Below are 20,988 nucleotides of genomic sequence, written 5' to 3'. Positions count from 1 at the left end.
CAGAAATGATTTAACACATGCGTCCCATCCGCATGGGAGGATCACACAATAGAAACGGTAACAAGAATTACCTTTGCAAGGGGAAAACTTGTACAACACCATTTACTTGAAAAAGATGGAAGTGGATTTTTCTTTTCTTCGGCATATTAACATTTTAAAAATGGAAGAACACCTATAAAGGCAGAGTTACTTCCTGATTGAGAGAAAGTCGAAGCTGCGAAGAGGGTCTTTAGCAGCTCTTAAGAATGATGATGTCTTGGGTTCGACACCACTTCTTTGTGTTGTAGGCAGACGGCCACTACTCGACATCAGTCTACTCGATCGGCCATTAGTTGCCTCACCAGAAGAAGAACTTGGTCTGCTGGTCAAAATGGCTGCCCTTTTTGTAGAGTTACCATTTCGAGAAGTACGTCCTTTTTCTGAATCGGGCTGCTGCAGATGATTGAATAATAACAATAACTCCCTTTTCAAATACAAAATTCAAGCATACAAATAGAGGCCCAATACGATGCGATACTTTCAAGAATTCCAAGTAATATGGTTCAATGAGGATGGCTCTATCTATGTATTTTTCACGTGGAGAGTGCCCTGGAGCCACTCACAATGTTCTTTTCAAAACCCTATATTTTTAAACCAAGCAAATGTTCCCAGTTTACGAGGGTCTTTATGCCTGAATTTATAAAGAATTTGTGTTTTAAAATTTTCACTAGAGTGTTGGATGCAATTTGATATCGACACTTTGGGCAACTCCATGTTATTGAGTTCAACTACATGGAAAGCAAGCAAAATTTTCAAATTATTATCACTATACCTAAAGAACAATAAAAAAAGCCTTCAAAAACATTCTAGTCGATTTCAAGTTCTCAAAAAAATTTAAACTTGGGCTCGAGTTGCTTGAGACTAATACTTGGTGAGGTCCCAGTACAACAATTGCATACAAGATATTCAACTTGAGTCGAATCAATTTCAAATAAATCACTAACCAAGCTTAACTTGAGTCGATCAATTTCAAATAAATCACTAACCAAGCTTGACTTGGCTCGTGTGGATGACAACGAGCCAAGTTTGTTAAACCCGCCCCGAACGGACGGGTCTAAACCAATCAAACTGGGTGCAGGGCGGATCTAAACTCGGTTGACGGGTCTAGACCCCAACCTGGGACAGAGAGTTTTAACTGAATCTGGTATATACTTTTAAAATAATATATTTATATCTTATAGTATATTATATAAATAATAAATGTTCTAATCCCTGCCTTAATTCACAATATTGTTGTTCCTTGTTAAATTATTATCAAACTGGTATTGATTGGATTTGATAAATGTATTAATTTTTGACTTTCTATGAACAGGGAAGAGGGTGAAGTCTTTGTGGTATTGGCCTATGAACGATTGCCAGACTTTTGCTATCGTTGTGGCCGTATCGGGCACACCTTTCGTGATTGTGACATGGAGTCTGTGGAGGACGGCAAGTTATGTTATGGTGCTTGGCTTAAAGCGAACCCCCGAGGAATGAGTTCCACAAAGCCGAGGCAGGCCTCCCCAACGAAATCATCTGGCAGCTACAGGAATCTGTCTCACACCAGCCGCTCCAAAGAAGAAGAGGAACAGGAGGGCAGCGATTCCGTGGGCCTTGTTTTACATTCTGAGAAGGTGGTAATTGATAATATCATGCCGGTGGGGATTCAATCAAGAGGGGGCAGTAATTCGGCTGCTGGGGGTGTGGAGATGGCTTTAGAGCTAAAAAATTTAGGCTTACTCGACCAACATGCTTCTCAACCTCAACCTGAAACGATTCTAGATCAGCAAGAAAATGAGGCACAGATGAATGAGGTTGGCCAGGACGTACTGTGCAATTCTTTGGGCAATGAAAATCATTTGATTTTGCAAGATCAGAAAAAGTGGAAACGTCGTGCTAGAGACAAGGGCTTCATATCCGGTGCACACTATAATCGACGTAGTCTAAATAATGATACTTCAATTGTCCCCAGGAATTTGAGCCAGGTCCCTGATGGGCAGTCGAAGAAGAGGGCTCTTGAGGATTCAGAAGAAAACATTGCAAATACATCTCCAGCGGGGTACAATTATGAGTTGTCTAGTTTGGAATGCTCGAGGGCTTGGGAACCAGCGGGCATTCCGAGAACTTAAAAGAACCCGTCCCTCCTATTCCTCTCTGAAACAAAATTGAGGGACTATCAATGCCAATGGTGGAAGAATGTCCTTGGATTTACTGGTATGTTTATTGTTAATTGTCTTGGCAGAAGCGGGGGTCTGATGCTCATGTGGAAAGAACCGCTTGATGTAAGAATTATGTCGTATACAATGGGTCACATTGACTGCACAGTGAGACACTCTGAGAAATTTTGGAGATTTACTAGTTTCTATGGCAACCCCGAGTCAAGTAAAAGATATCTGTCATGGGATCTCTTACTACGACTTCATGGGATGCCAGAATATTTGGGTATACCATGGCTAGTGGGAGGAGATTTTAATGAAGTTCGCTTTGATAGGGAGAAAAAGGGAGGGAATATACGACCTCTACATCAGACTCAGGCTTCTCGGGATACCCTTGATACATGTTCCCTTCAAGACCTACATGGAAGTGGTGAATTTTTTACTTGGGTTAACAGACGCTCTGATGGCGATCTTATATTTGAACGCCTTGATCGTTACGTAGGAACCTTTGAGTGGAGAATTTTATACCCCACAGCGAGAGCCCAATCTTTAGAATTTTATCATTCCGACCACAGACCAATTATCATGGAACTTGGAGTAGCAGCCTCGCAGCTTTGCCCCCGTAATTCCATGTTTCGCTTTGAAACACACTGGGCCACTGAGGATGATTGCTCGGATGTTATTGCCAGGGGATGGTGCACGTTGGATGCTTCTATTAGGCTATCAGATCGCATCTCACAATGTAAACAAGCCCTCATGGCATGGGCAGGTGACCAGTTCCGTTGCCTACCGCGACAAATCAAACAAAAAAGAGACATACTTAATAGCTTGAAAACTCATGACAAGTGGCAAGACTCTGCGATTGATATTCAGAGGCTAGAGAAAGAGGTAGAGCTCCTCTCATCCAAGGAGGAAATTTACTGGAAACAGCGTAGTAGAGCTAACTGGCTGGCGTATGGAGATCGAAACTCGAAGTACTTCCATGCTTGTGCATCACGTCGAAGAGCTAGAAACTTGATTTCTGGGTTGGTATCCTCACATGGGGATTGGTGTACAGATAAAAGCAGCATGGCTGAGATAGTTCTGGAGTACTTTTCGAACTTGTTCATGTCGACAAACCCTTCGGGCCAGGTCACGTCCCAAGCCATTGAACACATTGTGCCGAAGGTGAATGAAGACATGAACGCGACCTTATGTGCGCCTTTCTCGACTGAGGAGATTAGGAAAGCTTTGTTTGTGTGGAAAAATAATTCAGGAATAATTTCTTCCTAGTTCAAATCATCCAATTGGTCAGTAAAAGGTTACATAAATAGGGATTTACAGAATACTCTAGAATAACAGAAAAAGGAAACTAACTATTTCAGGAAACTAACTAATTCCTAAAAATCTGCATATTGATTAACTGTACATTGACCTAATCGAATCCCTTAATTAAAGGAATTGGTTTTACCCTAATTTACATCACAATTCGACACTCCCCCTCAAGCTGAGGATTAGATGTCTTTCATTCCCAGCTTGGATATGAGCCCATGAAAACTTGAACTGCTTAGTCCCTTAGTCAGAACATCAGCCAACTGGCACCCGGTTGGAACATAGGACATACACACTAGTTTTCTCTCCAATTTCTCTTTGATGAAGTGTCTGTCAATCTCAATATGTTTTGTCCTGTCGTGTTGTATAGGATTATGTGCAATGTTGATTGCGGACTTGTTGTCACTGTAGAGTTTCATGGGACCTTCTGCCTTGACCCGTAGATCAACCAAAATAATCTTTAGCCATAGTATTTCGCATAACCCTTGAGCAATCGCCCTGAATTCTGCTTCGGCTAAGGACCTGGCCACTACATTCTGCTTCTTACTCCTCCATGTTACTAGGTTGCCACCTAGAAACGTACAATACCCCGAAGTAGACCTTCTGTCTACGAGTGATCATGCATAGTCAGCGTCGGTGTAGGCTTCTATAGTAAGCCTCTCGTTCCTTTTGAACAGAATCCCTTTCCCTGGGTTCCCTTTCAAATAATGAAGTACCCTATTTGCAGCTTGAAGATGTGACTCTCTTGGATCATGCATGAATTGGCTGATCACACTGACTGAGTAGGCTATATCTGGCCGAGTATGAGCGAGGTATATGAGTCTACCAACTAACCTCTGGTACATCCTTTTATCAACTGCTGGTTCCTCTTTATCTTCTCCCAATTTGTGATTCAGATCCATTGGAGTAGGGGCCGGTTTACACCCAGTCTTTCCTGTCTCGGTAAGTAGGTCTGTAATGTATTTTTGTTGAGAGATGAAAATCCCGTGTGTAGAATAAGCCACCTCAATACCGAGAAAGTACTTCAACCTGCCCAGTTCTTTTATCTCAAACTCCTTTCCCAATCTTCTCTTTAATTCGAGCTTTTCTTTTTCATTATTCCCGGTTACTATGATGTCGTCGACATAGACTAGAAGAGCCATTACTCCCCCTGCAGAGGAGTGTTTAATGAAGAAGGTGTGATCACCTTGGCTTTGTTTGTATCCAGATTCCTTCATAAAGTTTGCAAACCTCCCGAACCATGCCCTTAGAGATTGTTTTAACCCATAAAGAGCCTTCTTTAATTTGCACACCTTATTGCTTGATTCTCCATCAAAACCCGGTGGGATGTGCATGTAGATTTCTTCATCTAAGTCACCATGGAGGAAAGCATTCTTAACATCATACTGCAGAAGTTGCCAGCTATAGTGAGCAGCTAATGACAAAAGAATTCTCACAGTGTTCATTTTGGCAACCGGGGCAAAAGTTTCCAGATAATCAACTCCATACGTCTGAGTATACCCTTTGGCTACCAACCTTGCCTTGTATCTCTCAAGGGATCCATCAGCCTTGTATTTCAGTGAAAAAATCCATTTACAGTCAACAATGTTCTTTCCCTCTGGTTTATTCACAACCTCCCAGGTTTTATTCTTTTCCAATGCTTTCATTTCTTCACCCATAACATCTCTCCATTCTCTTTTTGACAATGCCTCAGAGACAGTAGTAGGGATTGCAATGGTGTTTAAACTGACAATGAATTTTTTGTGGGCTGGCGATAGGTTTTTAAGGGAAACATAGTGAGATAATGGGTATAGTGGTCGTTTAGTTCATTCCCGTGTATCTTTTCTGATGGCAATAGGAAGGTCTAGGTCATTTGTTGGGCCAATGGTTGGTGTTTCAATCTGTTGAATATGAGAAGGGTGTTCGGGACTTACCGTGGTCTTATTTCCGGAGTCTGGATTGGAAGCTTGGACTTGAGTCTGTTCCGGGGCAGTCTCCCTCCTTGAGTACACCTGAGAGAACCTAGGAAACTTGTGGGAAGATGACACATTTGTGGGGTTAGAAGGCTCGGTTGGTATAGGAGGAAGATCAAGAGTGTGGATCGGTTCAAAGGATTCCCAAGGACTATCTTCTAGTGGACTCTCCCCCTGAAAAGAGGACTTGGAGAAGAACGGTTTATTTTCACTGAAGGTAACATCGATAGAGATGTACAATTTTCTAGAAGAAGGATTATAGCACTTATACCCCTTTTTAGTGGCTGAGTAACCTAGGAACATACATTTGATGGCTCGGGGATCCAACTTATCTCTTTGGGTGTTATGGACATGAACAAAAGCAGTGCACCCAAATACCCTAGGGGTGAGGCCGTTTGAGGTTCTAAAGTGAGGATAGAAGCTGTTAAGGCACTCTACTGGACTCTTGTTGTCGAGCACTCGTGAAGGAAATCTATTAATCATGTGTGTGGCTGTAAGGACAGCTTCCTCCCAATAGGTCTTAGGAACGTTTCCATGAAGAAGTAGTGCTCGGGTAGTGTTTAGCAAGTGTCCATTTTTTCTTTCAGCCACCCTATTTTGTTGAGGTGTTTGAACACACGATGAGTCATGGATAATGCCATGTGACAGGAAATAGGGTGATAGGATTTGGTTGAAGTAATCTGTGGCATTGTCTGTCCTAAACCCTTTTATTTTTACTCCAAATTGATTTTGAATCATCGCATGGAAATTTGGTATAATAGTGCTAACTTCAGATTTATGTTTAAGGAGAAATATCCATGTGACACGAGTGCAATCATCAATCAAAGAGACAAACCAACGGGCCCCAGAAATGTTAGGTATCCGAGAGGGACCCCATACATCACTATGAATTAAATGGAAAGGAGAAGAACTTCTTTTATTACTGATAGGAAAAGATACTCGAGTATGTTTTGCCAATTCACATGTGTCACAATGAAATTCCGAAATATCTAATCCTTGAAATAAATAAGGAAACATAACTTTTAGAGTCCTGATGACCAAGGCGCAAATGGTGTAGCCAAATGGTATCTTTATTGGATGAACTAGATAAGGACAAATTGCTCCTGGCTTGTGGTGAAGACTCAAGGTAGTAAAGGCCCCCTCTTTCCTTAGCAAGTCCAATCTTCATCCCCGAAGCTAGGTCCTGAAAAACACCATAGGAAAGGAAAAACGTAACATGGCATTTAAGATCACGAGTGAGTTTATGGATGGAGACAAGACTGCTGGACAGTTTTGGCACATGAAGTACATTTTTTAGGCTAAGCATAGGGGAGATATGTATGTCTCCGAAGCCTGCCACTGTAGCCACCGAGCCATTTGCCACTATAATTTTCCTGTTACTTGGGCATGGTGTATAAGAGTGAAAAGTCTGAGATATGGGTGTCATATGGTCAGTAGCACCAGAGTCTATTATCCAAGAGTTGGCATTTAGGGTTCCTGAGGCATCTACAGAAAAAGAGAATGAACCATTACCTGAGAGGGCGAGAGAACATGTACCAGAGGGCTTCTCTAGGGACCCCAGCAAATTTTTTAGCTTCTCAATCTCCTCTCGGTTAAGCCCCTCTGCTGCTGAGTTTTCATCCCTGGTTCGATCCTCAGCCATGTGCGCTTGAGGTCTCGGCTTCCCTACTCGGGCTCCCCATTCTTCGCTTGGTGGTTTGCCATGTAGCTTCCAACAATTTTCCCTTGTGTGCCTTGGTTTCTTGCAATGAGTACATCATAGGTTGTCTTTGTTCCCCTTCCACTGATTTTCTCTGCTTGGATATGGTCTTTGCATATCAGCCGCCTTATTCGTCTCTAGATCCTCTCTTTTTGTTGCAAGTGCTGATCCATCCATGTGCTGTGTCTCAAGCATGATACCCCTGCGACTTTCTTCTGAGCGAATCAGTGAGATCGTCTCTTCTAGGGACGGTGTGTCCTCTCGGCCAAGGACCTGAATTCTTACTTGATCAAATTCAGGGTTTAATCCGGCCAAAAAATCATATATTCGGTCTCTCTCAATAAAGTTCTTCAATAGTACAGCATCCTCCGGGCATTTCATCTCAAAGACTCGGTAATAGTCAAGTTCCTGCCATAGAATTTGCAGCAGAGAAGCATACTCAATGACAGATTTGGTACCCTGTTTGAGGGCTGCAGTTTTAGTCTTTATCTCATACACCTGAGCAGCGTCCTTGGTCTTTGAATAGGTGCGGCGGATATAGTCCAAAGTTTCCTTCGCTGTGGAGAAGAACATACATGTGTCACTGATCATGGGATCCATGGAGTCCCATAACCAGGACATGATCATAGAGTCCTCTTCATCCCAAGCGTCAAACTTTGGATCCTCCCTCGGTGGTCCCGTTCCAAAAAGATGGCTGATTCTTCCTTTGCCTTTGAGATATGTGCGAATGAATTTGGACCACTTGAGATAATTTTTCCCGTTGAGTCGATTGGAGGCCCGAATATTCTGCAGGTCACCGGTCTTCTGGACAGCAGTGGTATCATCAGGGAGAGACGAACTGCTGGAGATGGTAGTTTCAGAGATTGACATGGTGAAGGATAGGGAAATAAGAAAGAAAAGACAGTAATGAAGGATTGGAAAAAAAACTGGACAGCAATGAAGGCTGGAATGTGCGGAATAAACCCAGACCAATGTCCTAGGGCTCTGATACCATGTGGAAAAATAATTCATGAATAATTTCTTCCTTGTTCAAATCATCCAATTGGTCAGTAAAAGGTTACATAAATAGGGATTTACAGAATACTCTAGAATAACAGAAAAAGGAAACTAACTATTTCAGGAAACTAACTAATTCCTAAATATCTGCATATTGATTAACTGTACATTGACCTAATCGAATCCCTTAATTAAGGGAATTGGTTTTACCCTAATTTACATCACAATTCGACAGTTTGACATGCACCCGGACAAAGCTCCTGGACCGGATGGTATGTTGGCTTTCTTTTTCCAAAAATACTGGCATGAAATTGGCAGAGAAGTATCCCTGGCGGTCTTGGAAGTTCTTAACGGAGGGAGGCAGTTCGCAGACTGGAATGAGACCATAGTCACTCTAATCCCAAAAATTAAAAATCCTATGACCATGAAGGACTTCCGGCCAATTAGCTTGTGTAATGTGTGTTATAAAATTGCTGCTCGAGCCCTGACAAATAGACTCTGTCCTCTTATGAACAATGTAGTCGACGAGTTCCAAAGTGCCTTTGTTCCAGGACGCTTGATAACCGATAATATCATTCTAGGATTTGAGGCTCTGCATTGGATTCGTAGTAGGAAAAAAGGGAGGCAAGGATATGCGGCCTTGAAACTTGACATGAGTAAGGCATACGATCGAATTGAGTGGAGCTTCTTGGAACAGATTATGATGAAACTCGGTTTTGCTCAAGCATGGGTTGAAAAAATGATGTGGTGTGTCCGCTCGGTCAAATACTCTTTTGCGCTTAATGGCGAGATCATTGGCAGTTTGAATCCGGGGAGAGGGCTGCATCAAGGTGACCCGCTTTCTCCATTCTTGTTTGTTCTATGTGCCCAGGGCCTGTCTTCGATCCTGAAGTCATGGGAAACTCGAAAACTGATAACAGGTATTCGTATTGCTGCATCTTGCCCTCCAATCTCTCACCTATTTTTTGCAGATGATAGCCTTATATTCTTTAAGGCAACTACTGAGGAGTGTGATGGTATCCGTCAGTGTCTCTTGTTGTATGAAAAAGCTTCGGGCCAGCTCATTAACTTCGAGAAATCCTCATTATCTTTCAGCCCCAATACAGACGAGGCATTGACACAGATGATAAAACAAAGGCTTACCATCTCCATTACTCAAGGGCATGAGATATATTTGGGCCTCCCGACTTTTTCCCTGAGAAGCAAGAAGATACAATTTAGACACTTAATTGAGAAAGTGGTTACCAGATTGCAAGGGTGGGGTCATAAGACTTTCTCAGCCGGTGGCAAAGAAACTTTAATCAAGTCTGTGCTCCAGTCGATTCCCACATATGCTATGTCTTGCTTTCACTTACCGAAGGCCATCAGTGCGGCAATTGAGAGAGAATGTGCAAACTTTTGGTGGGTATGCAGGAAGGGAAAAGGAATATGCATTGGAAAACCTGGCAAACATTATGTGTCCCAAATTGTATGGGTGGCATGGGATTTAGGCATCTGGAGTCCTTCAACGAAGCTCTACTAGCAAAACAGCTGTGGAGAATAATCAGTGAGCCAGAATCTTTAATGGCGCGTGTCCTCAAGGCAAGATACTTCAAGCATCAGGACATTATGCATGCTTCCCTCGGAACAAACCCATCGTATATCTGGAGATCACTTTTGTGGAGTAGGAATCTTTTGAAGGAAGGGCTTCGTTGGCGGGTTAGTACCGGAGAGCAAATCTCAACATTCCAGGATCACTGGATCCCGGGAATTCAGTCCCTAAGGCGCCGTCCGGATTACCAGGGTGACCTCGAAACTGTCAACACTCTTATATTGAATGGCTCCTGGAATGAACCCCTACTACATAAGGTTATACCTTCCTATAAAGTACGAGATGTCTTGGCGCTCCCTAGAGCACCAGGGTCGACTAAGGACTCGAGATATTGGATTCACGACGCAAAAGGGAAGTATTCGGTGAGAGATGGGTATGAACTCGACATTGGGTTCTATAAACCTCTCATCCACAGTTCGGTTCTCCAATCAAAAAAGTGGTGGAAATTTCTCTGGTCAATGTCAGTGCCGTCTAAGGTCCGTATTTTTTGGTGGCGAGCTATCTCAAATATCATTCCGACACAAGCAAATCTGATGGCGCACCATGTTCCTGTCTCGGGTTCCTGCCAGTTATGCCATCACCATTTGGATTCCACTTGCCGTGCTATCTTCTGGTGTCCGGTGGTTAAAAGAAGTTGGAAAGCTTCGGTGTTCATGACGACTCTGAAGCAAGTTCAATGTTTGGACCTTATTGATATTTTCTTGCGGATGAAATACGTGCTTAACAAAACCAATCTTGAGATCTTTGTGATGAGAACATGGGCTGTTTGGCAAGCCCGAACTCGTCTTTTACATGACAATGGCTTCAGTACAGATCGATTGGATGTTGAATGGAGTGAAACGTTGCTTCGAGATCACCAGTCAGCGCAAGGATTACTGAATACAGGCAACAAGCGAAACCTGATAATTCCATCTGGCCGTTGGAAGAGACCGCATATGGACCAACGCAGATTGAAGTGGATGCTGCGGTTAACGAGGCTACAGACAATTACTCAATCGGTGGGATAGTGCGAGACCACGAGGGACACATGCTGATAGCTTTTGGGAGAAAAATTCCCAAGCCATTATCGGTGGTCCATGGGGAATTGGTAGCTATTCGAGAAGGATTACGGGTGATCCAAGAACGTGAATTCAAGATACATGAGATCACAACTGATTCTCTTCTGGCGGTGCAAGCAGTCGCCAACCCAGCTGAGGATTTCAGTTATACAGGTGCAATTGCTTTGGAAATCAAGAGGCTCTTGGATGGACAACATAAAATCAATGTGAGTCATGTTCGTCGTTTGGAGAATGTTGTTGCACACAAACTTGCTTCTTTTGCTATTTCTTCTCAATCCCCTTTTGTTTGGGGTCCTGGGAATTTTCTTTTTTGGTTGGTAGACCTTGTAATTAACGATCTTACTACTTCATAATAAAGTTACAAGCTTTACCATCAAAAAAAAAAAACATTTTAAATACTTAACGGGTTAGTGTGTCCAATCAGGATTGGACTCGTCGAGTTTTGGGGCGGGTCCGGGCTTAGGTCCAATTTTTTCTTGTCGGGCGGGTCTTGAGATTTGCCAAACCCATCTCATATTTGCCACGTTGCCATCCCTACTCGCGTGCTCCCGTAGACATAAGGTATGCGATAATGCGAAAGAGGCGCACACACAAATACTATCGATCCTCATCCAAATCAGTATAATTCTGTCGGAGCATGATTTCTTATTCAAGAATGAGGAAAGAACAATACCACATCCTTGGATGAAGGCACATCTTCTGATTTGTGTCTGGATTGTTCGGCTTGTCTAGCTGACCCCGAAGCATTCTTTCTAGAGAAAGCTTCAACTGCACCTGAAAACCGATCTCGAAGATCTTGCGCCACTGCACCATATTCAGCATAAACATATAATAAACTTCACTACCTCTTGAACAATTCATACATCTAATAAATGAGGAAATATAACTAGGCTTTTTGGGTGAAAGAGACTTATATACCTGTTGTTTTTCCCAGCTTTTCACCAGACGGAACGGCCACTGCATTGCCAGAGGGATTCTGAAAGAAAATTTCATGACTTCAAACATTTACATAATCAAGAAGATGCGACAAATGTAAGAACATGCAAGCACTCACTCTTGCTCTGGAACTCGTACCGATCTGAGGATATTTTAATATAGTCCAATCAAACACATAGTCGAACAGGTAACCTACATGTTTTAAATGTGAAAATGCAAATTCTTGAGTTGGTACTTCGCAGATGAAGAGCATATTAAACATATTGAATACCAAGAAATAGCAGGAGAGCAGACAAATTAGAAACTATGTAAAAAAGAATATTGGTTACAGTTCTCATCACCTTCACGAATAAATAAGTCCCGGAAAAGCCTTTTCAAATAAGAATAGTCTGGTTTGTCTTCAAATCTTAATGACCGGCAATAATGAAAATATGATAAAAACTCTGAAGGATACAATTTGCACAGTACCTGTAATGATTGTAGATCATGTTAGCTACTGATGACTCAACCTCCAAATAAACCATCGAACAAACCCGATAAGGACATGTTTGTCGAAAATAAGAACTCGGACCTGATCGCATTTGGGGTTGAGGGAAAATATTAGCAAGGTAAACCAAAATTTCTTCCTTGAAAACTCAGTCAATAAAAACAGGCTGGAGACAAATTTTCATCATATTACACATGAATCCACTTATCAAGTTAGTTCATGTCCATCAACAAACTGCTGAGGTGGTGAAATTAACTCGTCTACCTCAGCCTGAGTTCAAGTGTATCTTAGCACGAGTCAGATTCAAGGAAAGACAGGTCATGCAAACAAACTGAGCCAGGAATCTGCTATTCTTAAGTTTTCAACTTTTGAGTACAGTTCGGAAAACAATACAGATAAAAAATGTAAACGGTTTACATATTTGTACCTCTATAGGAGTCAACATTTTCTTTTCACTTATCTTGTCATATTTCTGCTTTTTGGTGTCAGCTTTAAGGCCCTGCCATGGAAGGCTGGAAAAAATCCTTCAGTTGGTATGAGATATGATGATCCAAGGCAAGGTAGAAAAAACAGGAACTATACATGGTTCAAATCCAAAATATCTAACCAACCTTCCTCTCAGAAAATACATAAGGACATAACCAAGAGATTCCAAATCATCTCTTCTGCTTTGTTCTGCCAAAAAAACACGTCATAGGAAATTATATTGCAACATCCTCCAAGAGCCCCCCCTACTCAAAAGGATATAAAGACAGTAATATGATAACATCATTACCAACTCCAAGGTGTGTATTGACACTGGCATATCGGGCAGTGCCGGTGAGATTCTTGTTTTCCCTGAAACATTATGTCAAAAAGTTCCTAAATGTTTGTGTGTCCAAGGCCCAAGCTAAACTAAACTGAGAGGTATCCAAATTATAAGAGAGGAAAACTGATACATTTCTGATATTTCGATCATATAGGGATCCTTGATTAAATAGCAGATACCGACCGAACATTATTACTTCAAAAGTCACCTTGATAACAACAAAGATTAGATCGTATACACATGGCATCATATTTCTAGCTTAACAGCAAAAAGTCCATTTTGTAAACAAATTTGAATAGTTTACTCATGCAGTCGTGCTTAAAGACCAAAACCTTAATTTTAGAAAGCCATCGAAGCAGCTAGCTGTAGATGCTTTCATAAACCCCTAACTGCATTCTTTCACATCTTTAGATTATTGATGCAACAAATGAAAATCAGTTCAACCCAAGAAAGTCAACGAAACATTCTGTATCTTTTTCTAAACCACAAACACAACATAGGAAAAGTACCTGTATGGTATATGCTTATGGGTTTGGAGATCCCTATATTTTTTGGCAAGACCAAAGTCAATAACATAAACCTGCAATAAATACTTCAAGCATCACTGAAACTGATACTAAAACCATGAAAAAAAGCATCCATTAAAACAATTACATTTTAAATCCAAAAGGTTACATGTCAAAGAGTTTCAATTGAATAATGAGAAAAAGTATAGCTGTTAATAATTCTAAAAATGAAATAAACATGAAAACACCTAGCAAAGAAACAAAAATTTAATATCCTTAATACACAGTGTACATAAAAGAAATTTCGCCTCAACAACATAATACAACTAGCCAGTTGCTGTTGGAAAGTATCTCTAAGATCCAGTATCTTTCTCTCGGTTTCACACATGTCATGAATGGTCATTTTCAACATTTTCAATCAAGTCTGATATTTCAAATAGACGAAAAACAACGCATTGAGCAGTGGAACAACAGTCAAACTCTGCTAGAAGAAAAAACATCACGTGGCATTATATTCTAAAGAATTTTTTATTAAAACAAAAATGTAACACTCTACCAAAAGGTTAACGAACTTTTCCACATCACAGAAGAAAGAAATCGAAACCCAGAAATTTGAAAGACAATCTCATCAATTCGAACAGGAATGTTTCTATAATAAGAATTGAATCCAAGCACAAGTGTGAACCCTGAGAATGATAGAGCAGCATACCTGATTCGCTTTGCGCCCCAAGCCCATCAAAAAATTGTCAGGCTTTATATCACGGTGAAGAAATCCTCTAGAATGCATGTATTCAACTCTATTAATCTGAATGTATATCATAGAATGTTATAATTACTACTGGTTGTATTTACAATCATAACCTTAATCGTTGACTTAAAAAATCCCAATTGCTCACCAATTGATCAGCTAGCATTAATACTGTTTTCAAGGAGAATTTCCTATTACAATAGTTAAAGAGATCTTCGAGACTTGGTCCAAGAAGGTCAATGGCCATAACATTAAATTCACCCTCAACACCAAACCATTTCACGTTGGGAACACCAGCTACATATAACAGTAAAAATAGAATAAAATTAAATTCATATGCAATCAACTTCATTTTGAGATAACATTCATCCTGCAACTTAAAACTTATATTTTCAAGCAGTGAAAAGTATCATTTCTAACTCATAGGAAACAAATGACGAAGAAGAGCAGAACTTCCAATTCTCATGAAAGCTAAAAAGATTGCAGCAACAGTCTCACCCTCTTTAACCCCAAAACAGTCCCCACCATAAGAAATTTGAAAACTGGCTCCTTCAGTGGGAAATCGGAAGTTTACTAAAACTGCGCCTTTAGATTGGTTGGGGGGAGAATCAATTTAAGTGATTTTCAAAATAAAAAATCTAAAGAAAAAAAATGCAATAAACACAATGCTTGTTACTTGTATCTTGGTAATTGCAGAAATATCGTACATTTCATATTTAAAAAGTTTAGATTGGAAACAGTTTTGCTCTATCTGGAGAAACATATTTGAATGGTTTAGTTTGGAAACAGTATTGCTCTATCTGGAGATGTTCAAATTTTTATTAGATTAAAATTAATTTATACCTTGATCATTATAAAAGTTTTTTAAATTTCTTTGAGCGATTAACCAATGTGGTAAGATTCAATTTTTAAAGTATACGACCAATAGATATCTCTTGTAGGAGCATCTAAAATTTTAAATTTACACATATTTTTGTTAGTGAGTGGAGAAGATTGAGAAAACAATTTTTGAGTCTTTATTGATCTTTAGAAAAGTTGTCTATTTTTCGGCTCTTGATTTCTTATTTCGAAAAAAATCGGATATATCCTGAAGGAAAACCTTAACCTTGATTCAAGATGTTTGAAGATCAAAGTCAACGTTATATCGAAGTTACATACTACAATCACTCTCGGGAAAAAAGAAAGAAAGGAAAAGGAAAAAATGATGAATAAAAAAATGAAAAAAGTGAGATATATATCGTACAAATAAAATAAATATTTTGACGTTATGGAACAACTCAAATTCAAAAAAAGATTGAAAATTGACGATGATTAGATTCTGAACTGTTAGATTCTGAATAGGTCACATAAACTGTAATTTGGCCTTGCACCAACAAGAAAAATTCTTACGTGGGTGAATAGGTTTATTTATATTGCCCTAGGTGTTACCACATCACAATTTGAGGCATAGAGACAATGACTATATACACTTGTACCGCAAATCACTAAACGGTTTATATCGCCTAACGTAGAAGTCGGATTTACATAGGTCTTCAGGTGGGTTTGACATGGCTAGGTCTTTATGTGACAGCTAGCATTTCGAGTGGATTTGATAAGTCGGGTTGTCAGGTGGGTTTGACTCCGCTGGACCATCACGTGGACGTGTGTTAAGTATGCACGTTCAGTTAGGATAGTGTCATGATGTGTTTGACGACTAAGGTAATCACTCCATACTGTACAAATCTGTCAAGTTTTACAAATCTACTAAATGAAAACTACAGATGACATGTCCATGATATGTATCCGAGCTATAGGTCATCACCTATCCCTTGTCTTGTATATTCAGATGCACAATGGATGGGTAGACTGGATAACATGGAGGTGAAAAATTATGGTTGGGATATTGGTATGAGTTTTGGGTAGAGTATACAAGTTTAAAATGCAAATGTTCAATCCATACAATGTAGAGGGAAACACCAACGCAAGTAACGTTAGTGTGGAACTGGAACGCATTTCTAGATTACTGCTCCAGCATTTTGTAATGTTTCTATAATGTCTCCTGGTTATGTTTAATCAAATGGTTACTTCTTGTCCCATTATTGATGAATTGATAGATATTGATCATGTAAAAAATATAGAACTGAATTTGGTGAGAAAATATGCTTGAAACCTATTATCAAGCAACAATTCGAAGCCTATATTGATGGGCAAATATTTTTTAAAAAACATTAGCATTTATTTTTTATTGTTGACCGATCAAAAATCACCGGTCAAAACTGAGCATGTCGCGTTTGCCTATGGCAATGGCAGAACTGCATCCTTCGCTTTTCCTTTAATATGACTTGGACCGGTCAAGTCTTTTTAAAACATTATAACCCACAAGGTCTGCCATTGATAAAGGCAGACCCTGCATGTACTGCATGGTCCACCATTCAGGATGGTGGGCGTGCATTGTTCCCCATCCTATGTGACGTTTTACAGTATTTTTCACGTCACCCAACATTTTACCTTATTCCGATAATTAGTTTCTTTTTAAAAATAGTAAAAAAACCAGCCAAAACATATTAAGTTACTAAAATATGTGAAAACTGCAAGAATGACACAACAATGTTGCAGAACATCATTAAACCAAATATTATGGTCTCCTAGAATGCATCTTAGCCAACTTAACTAACATCATGCTTGAAATCTCTGTGTGTGAGATAGAGTGAGAGAGAAAAAACCCTACTTCCTCCTTGTAGAAGCATATAAATTTTGGACTCATAGTGAAGCTGAGGATGCTTCGTCTTCAAAGATTCCTGGCAACATGGTATTACCAAAAAAGAACATATTATAATAGCAATCCATATTTTAATAAAGAAGTATGTATACTGTCATGTTTTATCCTTAGAACTTGCAGCTTCTCAACATAATACTGACAGGAATTAAAACAAGCTCTGGATGAACTTAAGTGATGGAGAGAATAACAAATCATTAGGGAAAGAGCCTTCATACGATCTCAGAAATTCATTGATGCAAATGAAAATTTGTTATAAGTTGGTTTCATAATGTCAAATCACACAAGTTAATGTTTAATGATTATTAAATCTTTACGGATGCCATTAATACAGTGATATTCACTATTCCATGTAATTGATTTGCTTCAAATTTGATCTGACAAAGAGAATGGTCAAAAGGAGGAAAGCAAAAAAAAATCAAAAGACATACCAGCTTGACAGCTACTTCTTCTCCATTTTGTATGTTAACACCTAGAATAATTATGGAAACAAAATCGTTACAATTTATAGATAAGAAACACAAAATCAAGTGACCACATAAAGTTCACTTTTGTCAGAAGAATTAACTACCTGAATAAAGTTCACCAAATGAACCACTGCCAATTTTCCTCCCAAGCTTAAATTTTCCACCCACAACATGGCCCATGGGAATTGATTCAAATGATAAATCCCAATTACCAACAATAAATTTATCTCAAAGAATTTACTCCAATTTTAACCTTGATCGGGTATTTCAAAGACATAACTATTCAAACGCAAGCATAAAATAAGCAGAATCCTCCAAAATAATGCAAGAAAATGGAGAGACAAAGCTAAGGCAGTGGATGCAGAAATTAGAGACAGAGATATCGATAAAATTAAAAAAAAAAAAAAAAGAAACAAGCAGTTTCTTCGCTTTCCCACAGGTCACAACTTCATCCTTGAACGAATGAAAACCCTAAACAAAAACCCACAAATTCACAGATTCATCAACGATAGCCGATGATCAAATCAAGTAAGATGGTTCAAAAGTTTGAAAAACTTCTCCTTTTCATCAAGGGTCCAAAGTGGATCCAGAAACAAGAGTATTCAAGAAACAAGCTTCCCCCCTTGATCGAACTACATCCTTAAAGAACACAAACCCAGATAAGAAATCCAAATTCACATAGTCATCACCAATCCTCGACCACCAAAACAAAGAAAACGCTAAGTTTCTTGTAGATCAAGAAACGGTGATGACGATTTGTAAAGAACAGACAAACGACCAATATTTAAGGGATTGGAGGTGAAAAAGGAAAGAAAGAATTCCAGGAGATAATCAAATGAATTTGGTGACAGTAAGAAGCGAATTGGATTGGGGGAGAGAAGAAAAAGATTGATGATTGATTAGACATCACAAAATTTTTTCTTTTAGTTGTTATTTTTGGTTTGATGATTGGTTTTTATTACAAATTTGGAATATACGGTTGGTTGGTTGGAATATATAAAGCAATGACAATCCTCTAGGTAAAGAGAGGAAAATTGTTATTGTATATATATATATATATATATATATAATGTTTTTCATATGAAAATAAGAGTGGTATATGAACCGATTTAAGGGAAAAAATTTAATTATATTTTAGATATTAAAGTTGGTTATTATAAGATGTCATATTTAAACAGTGTTATTTGCACTCCATGAACTGTTATGAATTGCAGAGATTCCCCACATAAATGTCAATTAATTCTCAAAATCAACCAATTTTTTTTTTTACATTAACAACTATTATTTGATAAAGAATTTGAAAAATATCATAATCCACTATTACGTATGGATATGTTTTAATCACCCATGCAAATCCATCATTTAAACCTAAAGAATATCATTAATGTCAGGACTAATCACAAATATAACGATGAACTTAATTTAAGGATGTAATGAAGTCCAAGCACTGGCAGTGTACAAGCTAATTTCCTTCCACCCTAATCTTAATATTCCGTCTCCCTGCACAAGACTGTACCCATGAGCAGGTGGGAACATGTTGAGTATCAGCTGTGCTTGGGCCATTGAGTTTGTACTCATCGGTATTTGCACGAACCCGGTCTTCAAAAGCTCACTCCTCCATAGCCGAAACTTGTCTTCCCCGCTCCTGGCTGGGCCACCGACCGCCAGCACGTTGTTGATCTCCCTCTGTAACAGGCAATGCTCCACTTGATGTCGGGCCGGATCGTCTCCAGGCAAGAAAGCTCCCAAAGAATCAAATATGGTTGAGTAGTAGTGGAGGGAGCTCACAAACCTGTCTAGAAATGAGCCCTCGTGAGCAATTTCTTGCTCTACTAATGTGATGATTTTCGGGCCAAGACCGTGGAGGAGCCTCATCGTGTTCCAATCAGGTCCGGTTGCATCGTATAACGAGTGCTGCAGCCAGTGTACTGCTAATGCTTCACCTCTCCTGATTTTGAGCCTGGATATGTCTACCATGTCTCCAAACTTCTTGTCTACTGAAACGAACTCAAAATATATTCCAAGACGTCTTGCGAAATTGGAGAGATTCTTACCAGTCTCGACCAACTGCTCCATTGAGTTCCCCAGCCCAGTCATTCGGACCTGAGGCGGGCCCTCAGCCCGAGTGGCTAGAATGTGAAACAAGGCTGGCCATTGCAAGCCCTGCATAATATCAAGATCGATTATGTGAACCGTCTCATGGCAATGGAGCGCTTCCAAGATAGCCTGGTTTGATGTAAAATGCGCGAATTTTATAAACGGGGCCACGTTGTTAAATACTTGGAAGGCAGAATTCACGGTCTTGTGATTGATCAGGGGTGAGCAGACTCCAAGCCAGGAGTTGATCACTCTGCTAGACATAGCTGTTGCGAAATACGCAACAACTCGTTCTGCACACGAAGCGCCATGGGGAGAAGCCATCTGTGAAAGTTCAAGTAACATTCTGTGGGCCTCACCGAGATTATCCACGGATATAGCAACAGCACACTCTAAAAGAAGCGACAGCAAGTTTAGGCCAGGTTCTTCACATGATCGATCACTTTCAAGATTGAAACTATTTTGTCCATCACCTATCCGATGATCATTACTCCATCTATGATGCGTATGACTCGGTACAGATCCCGGGCTCTCCCTGGAATCTTTCCGGGCCATTTTTTGAGGCCGTAAATCATCCAAAAACGCTGCCACACCCGTAATTTCCTCCCCAGTTTCAACTTCAGTTTCAGGCAAGTCTTCTATCAGTTGCTTAGTGACATGTTCCACCCATTGAGAAAGTTCATTTCTCTCCAAATTCTTAGCAGAGTTCTTCCCAGATATTCCATAATTGGGGCATATTATATGTTCCTGAGGCTGCATGACTTGAGCAAAATTATCTAACCCTCCTATCAGCATAACACGTAATTTGATCTTTTATATATTTTTTTTGAGAGATTGATCTTTTATATTTCAAGGGAATTATTACTGGATAAAAAAGACACTGCACTGGGGAGGCTGCAAATGGATGTGCAGGCCAGTATTTGTAGAGCTCGAGATGAATCTGTAGGGTCGACAAAGATCTTTATGCGTGAATTTTCGATAATCTTTATATGTCACAACGTATCCATCAAGAAGAGTTAAAAACAAAGCGGCGAAAAATGGTTGGAAATACAAGTGTTGAAGCAGGATTAAGTTGAGTTTCATCTGTTATTATATTCCCTCCCCACAAGGCTCGGCCGGCATAGTAAGACAGGCAGATGAAGCCAATGGCTAATGGCCAAGAACACGTCAGTTTAACAGTGATTTTATGTTCCAAAATCTTATTTTATCCGATCGATAAGTTTTATAATATATATGTGTGTGTGTTATTACTTGAAATAAACAGAAAGACTAGGGAGCTTAGGGGAGGAGAAACACTCAAAACACATACAACAAATGAGTAATGTTACAAGTTGTATCATCATCATTACCCAAGTTCTACTTCTAAATAACAAATCCGGTGTGTGTGTGTGTGTCTATATATA

The 20,988-nt window shown here is 39.8% G+C and overlaps 2 protein-coding genes across 2 annotated transcripts; both read right to left on the bottom strand.

The window, feature by feature from the left end:
- Positions 1–6: 6 nt before the first annotated feature.
- LOC140991607 (casein kinase 1-like protein 10) lies at positions 7–18,412 on the bottom strand. Its single transcript, XM_073461668.1, has 14 exons — positions 17,593–18,412; positions 17,453–17,493; positions 16,974–17,043; positions 14,415–14,563; positions 14,228–14,323; positions 13,522–13,592; positions 12,980–13,041; positions 12,816–12,879; positions 12,632–12,716; positions 12,059–12,185; positions 11,836–11,909; positions 11,700–11,757; positions 11,455–11,585; positions 7–432 (listed from the first exon to the last, which is right to left on the bottom strand). The coding sequence occupies exons 1-14, from the start codon at positions 17,666–17,668 to the stop codon at positions 187–189; spliced, it is 1,350 nt and encodes a 449-aa protein (XP_073317769.1). The 5' UTR covers positions 17,669–18,412; the 3' UTR covers positions 7–186.
- Positions 18,413–18,900: 488 nt separating this feature from the next.
- Positions 18,901–20,759, bottom strand: LOC140956371 (scarecrow-like protein 23). Its single transcript, XM_073413093.1, has one exon. The coding sequence runs from the start codon at positions 20,378–20,380 to the stop codon at positions 18,911–18,913; it is 1,470 nt and encodes a 489-aa protein (XP_073269194.1). The 5' UTR covers positions 20,381–20,759; the 3' UTR covers positions 18,901–18,910.
- Between the last annotated feature and the right edge of the window lie 229 nt (positions 20,760–20,988).

The sequence above is a fragment of the Primulina huaijiensis genome, chromosome 13, assembly GCF_012295235.1.
Source record: "Primulina huaijiensis isolate GDHJ02 chromosome 13, ASM1229523v2, whole genome shotgun sequence".
Taxonomy (NCBI): Eukaryota; Viridiplantae; Streptophyta; class Magnoliopsida; order Lamiales; family Gesneriaceae; genus Primulina; species Primulina huaijiensis.
Note: the sequence above shows the minus strand (reverse complement) of the source record. Positions and strands in the feature narration are given on the sequence as shown.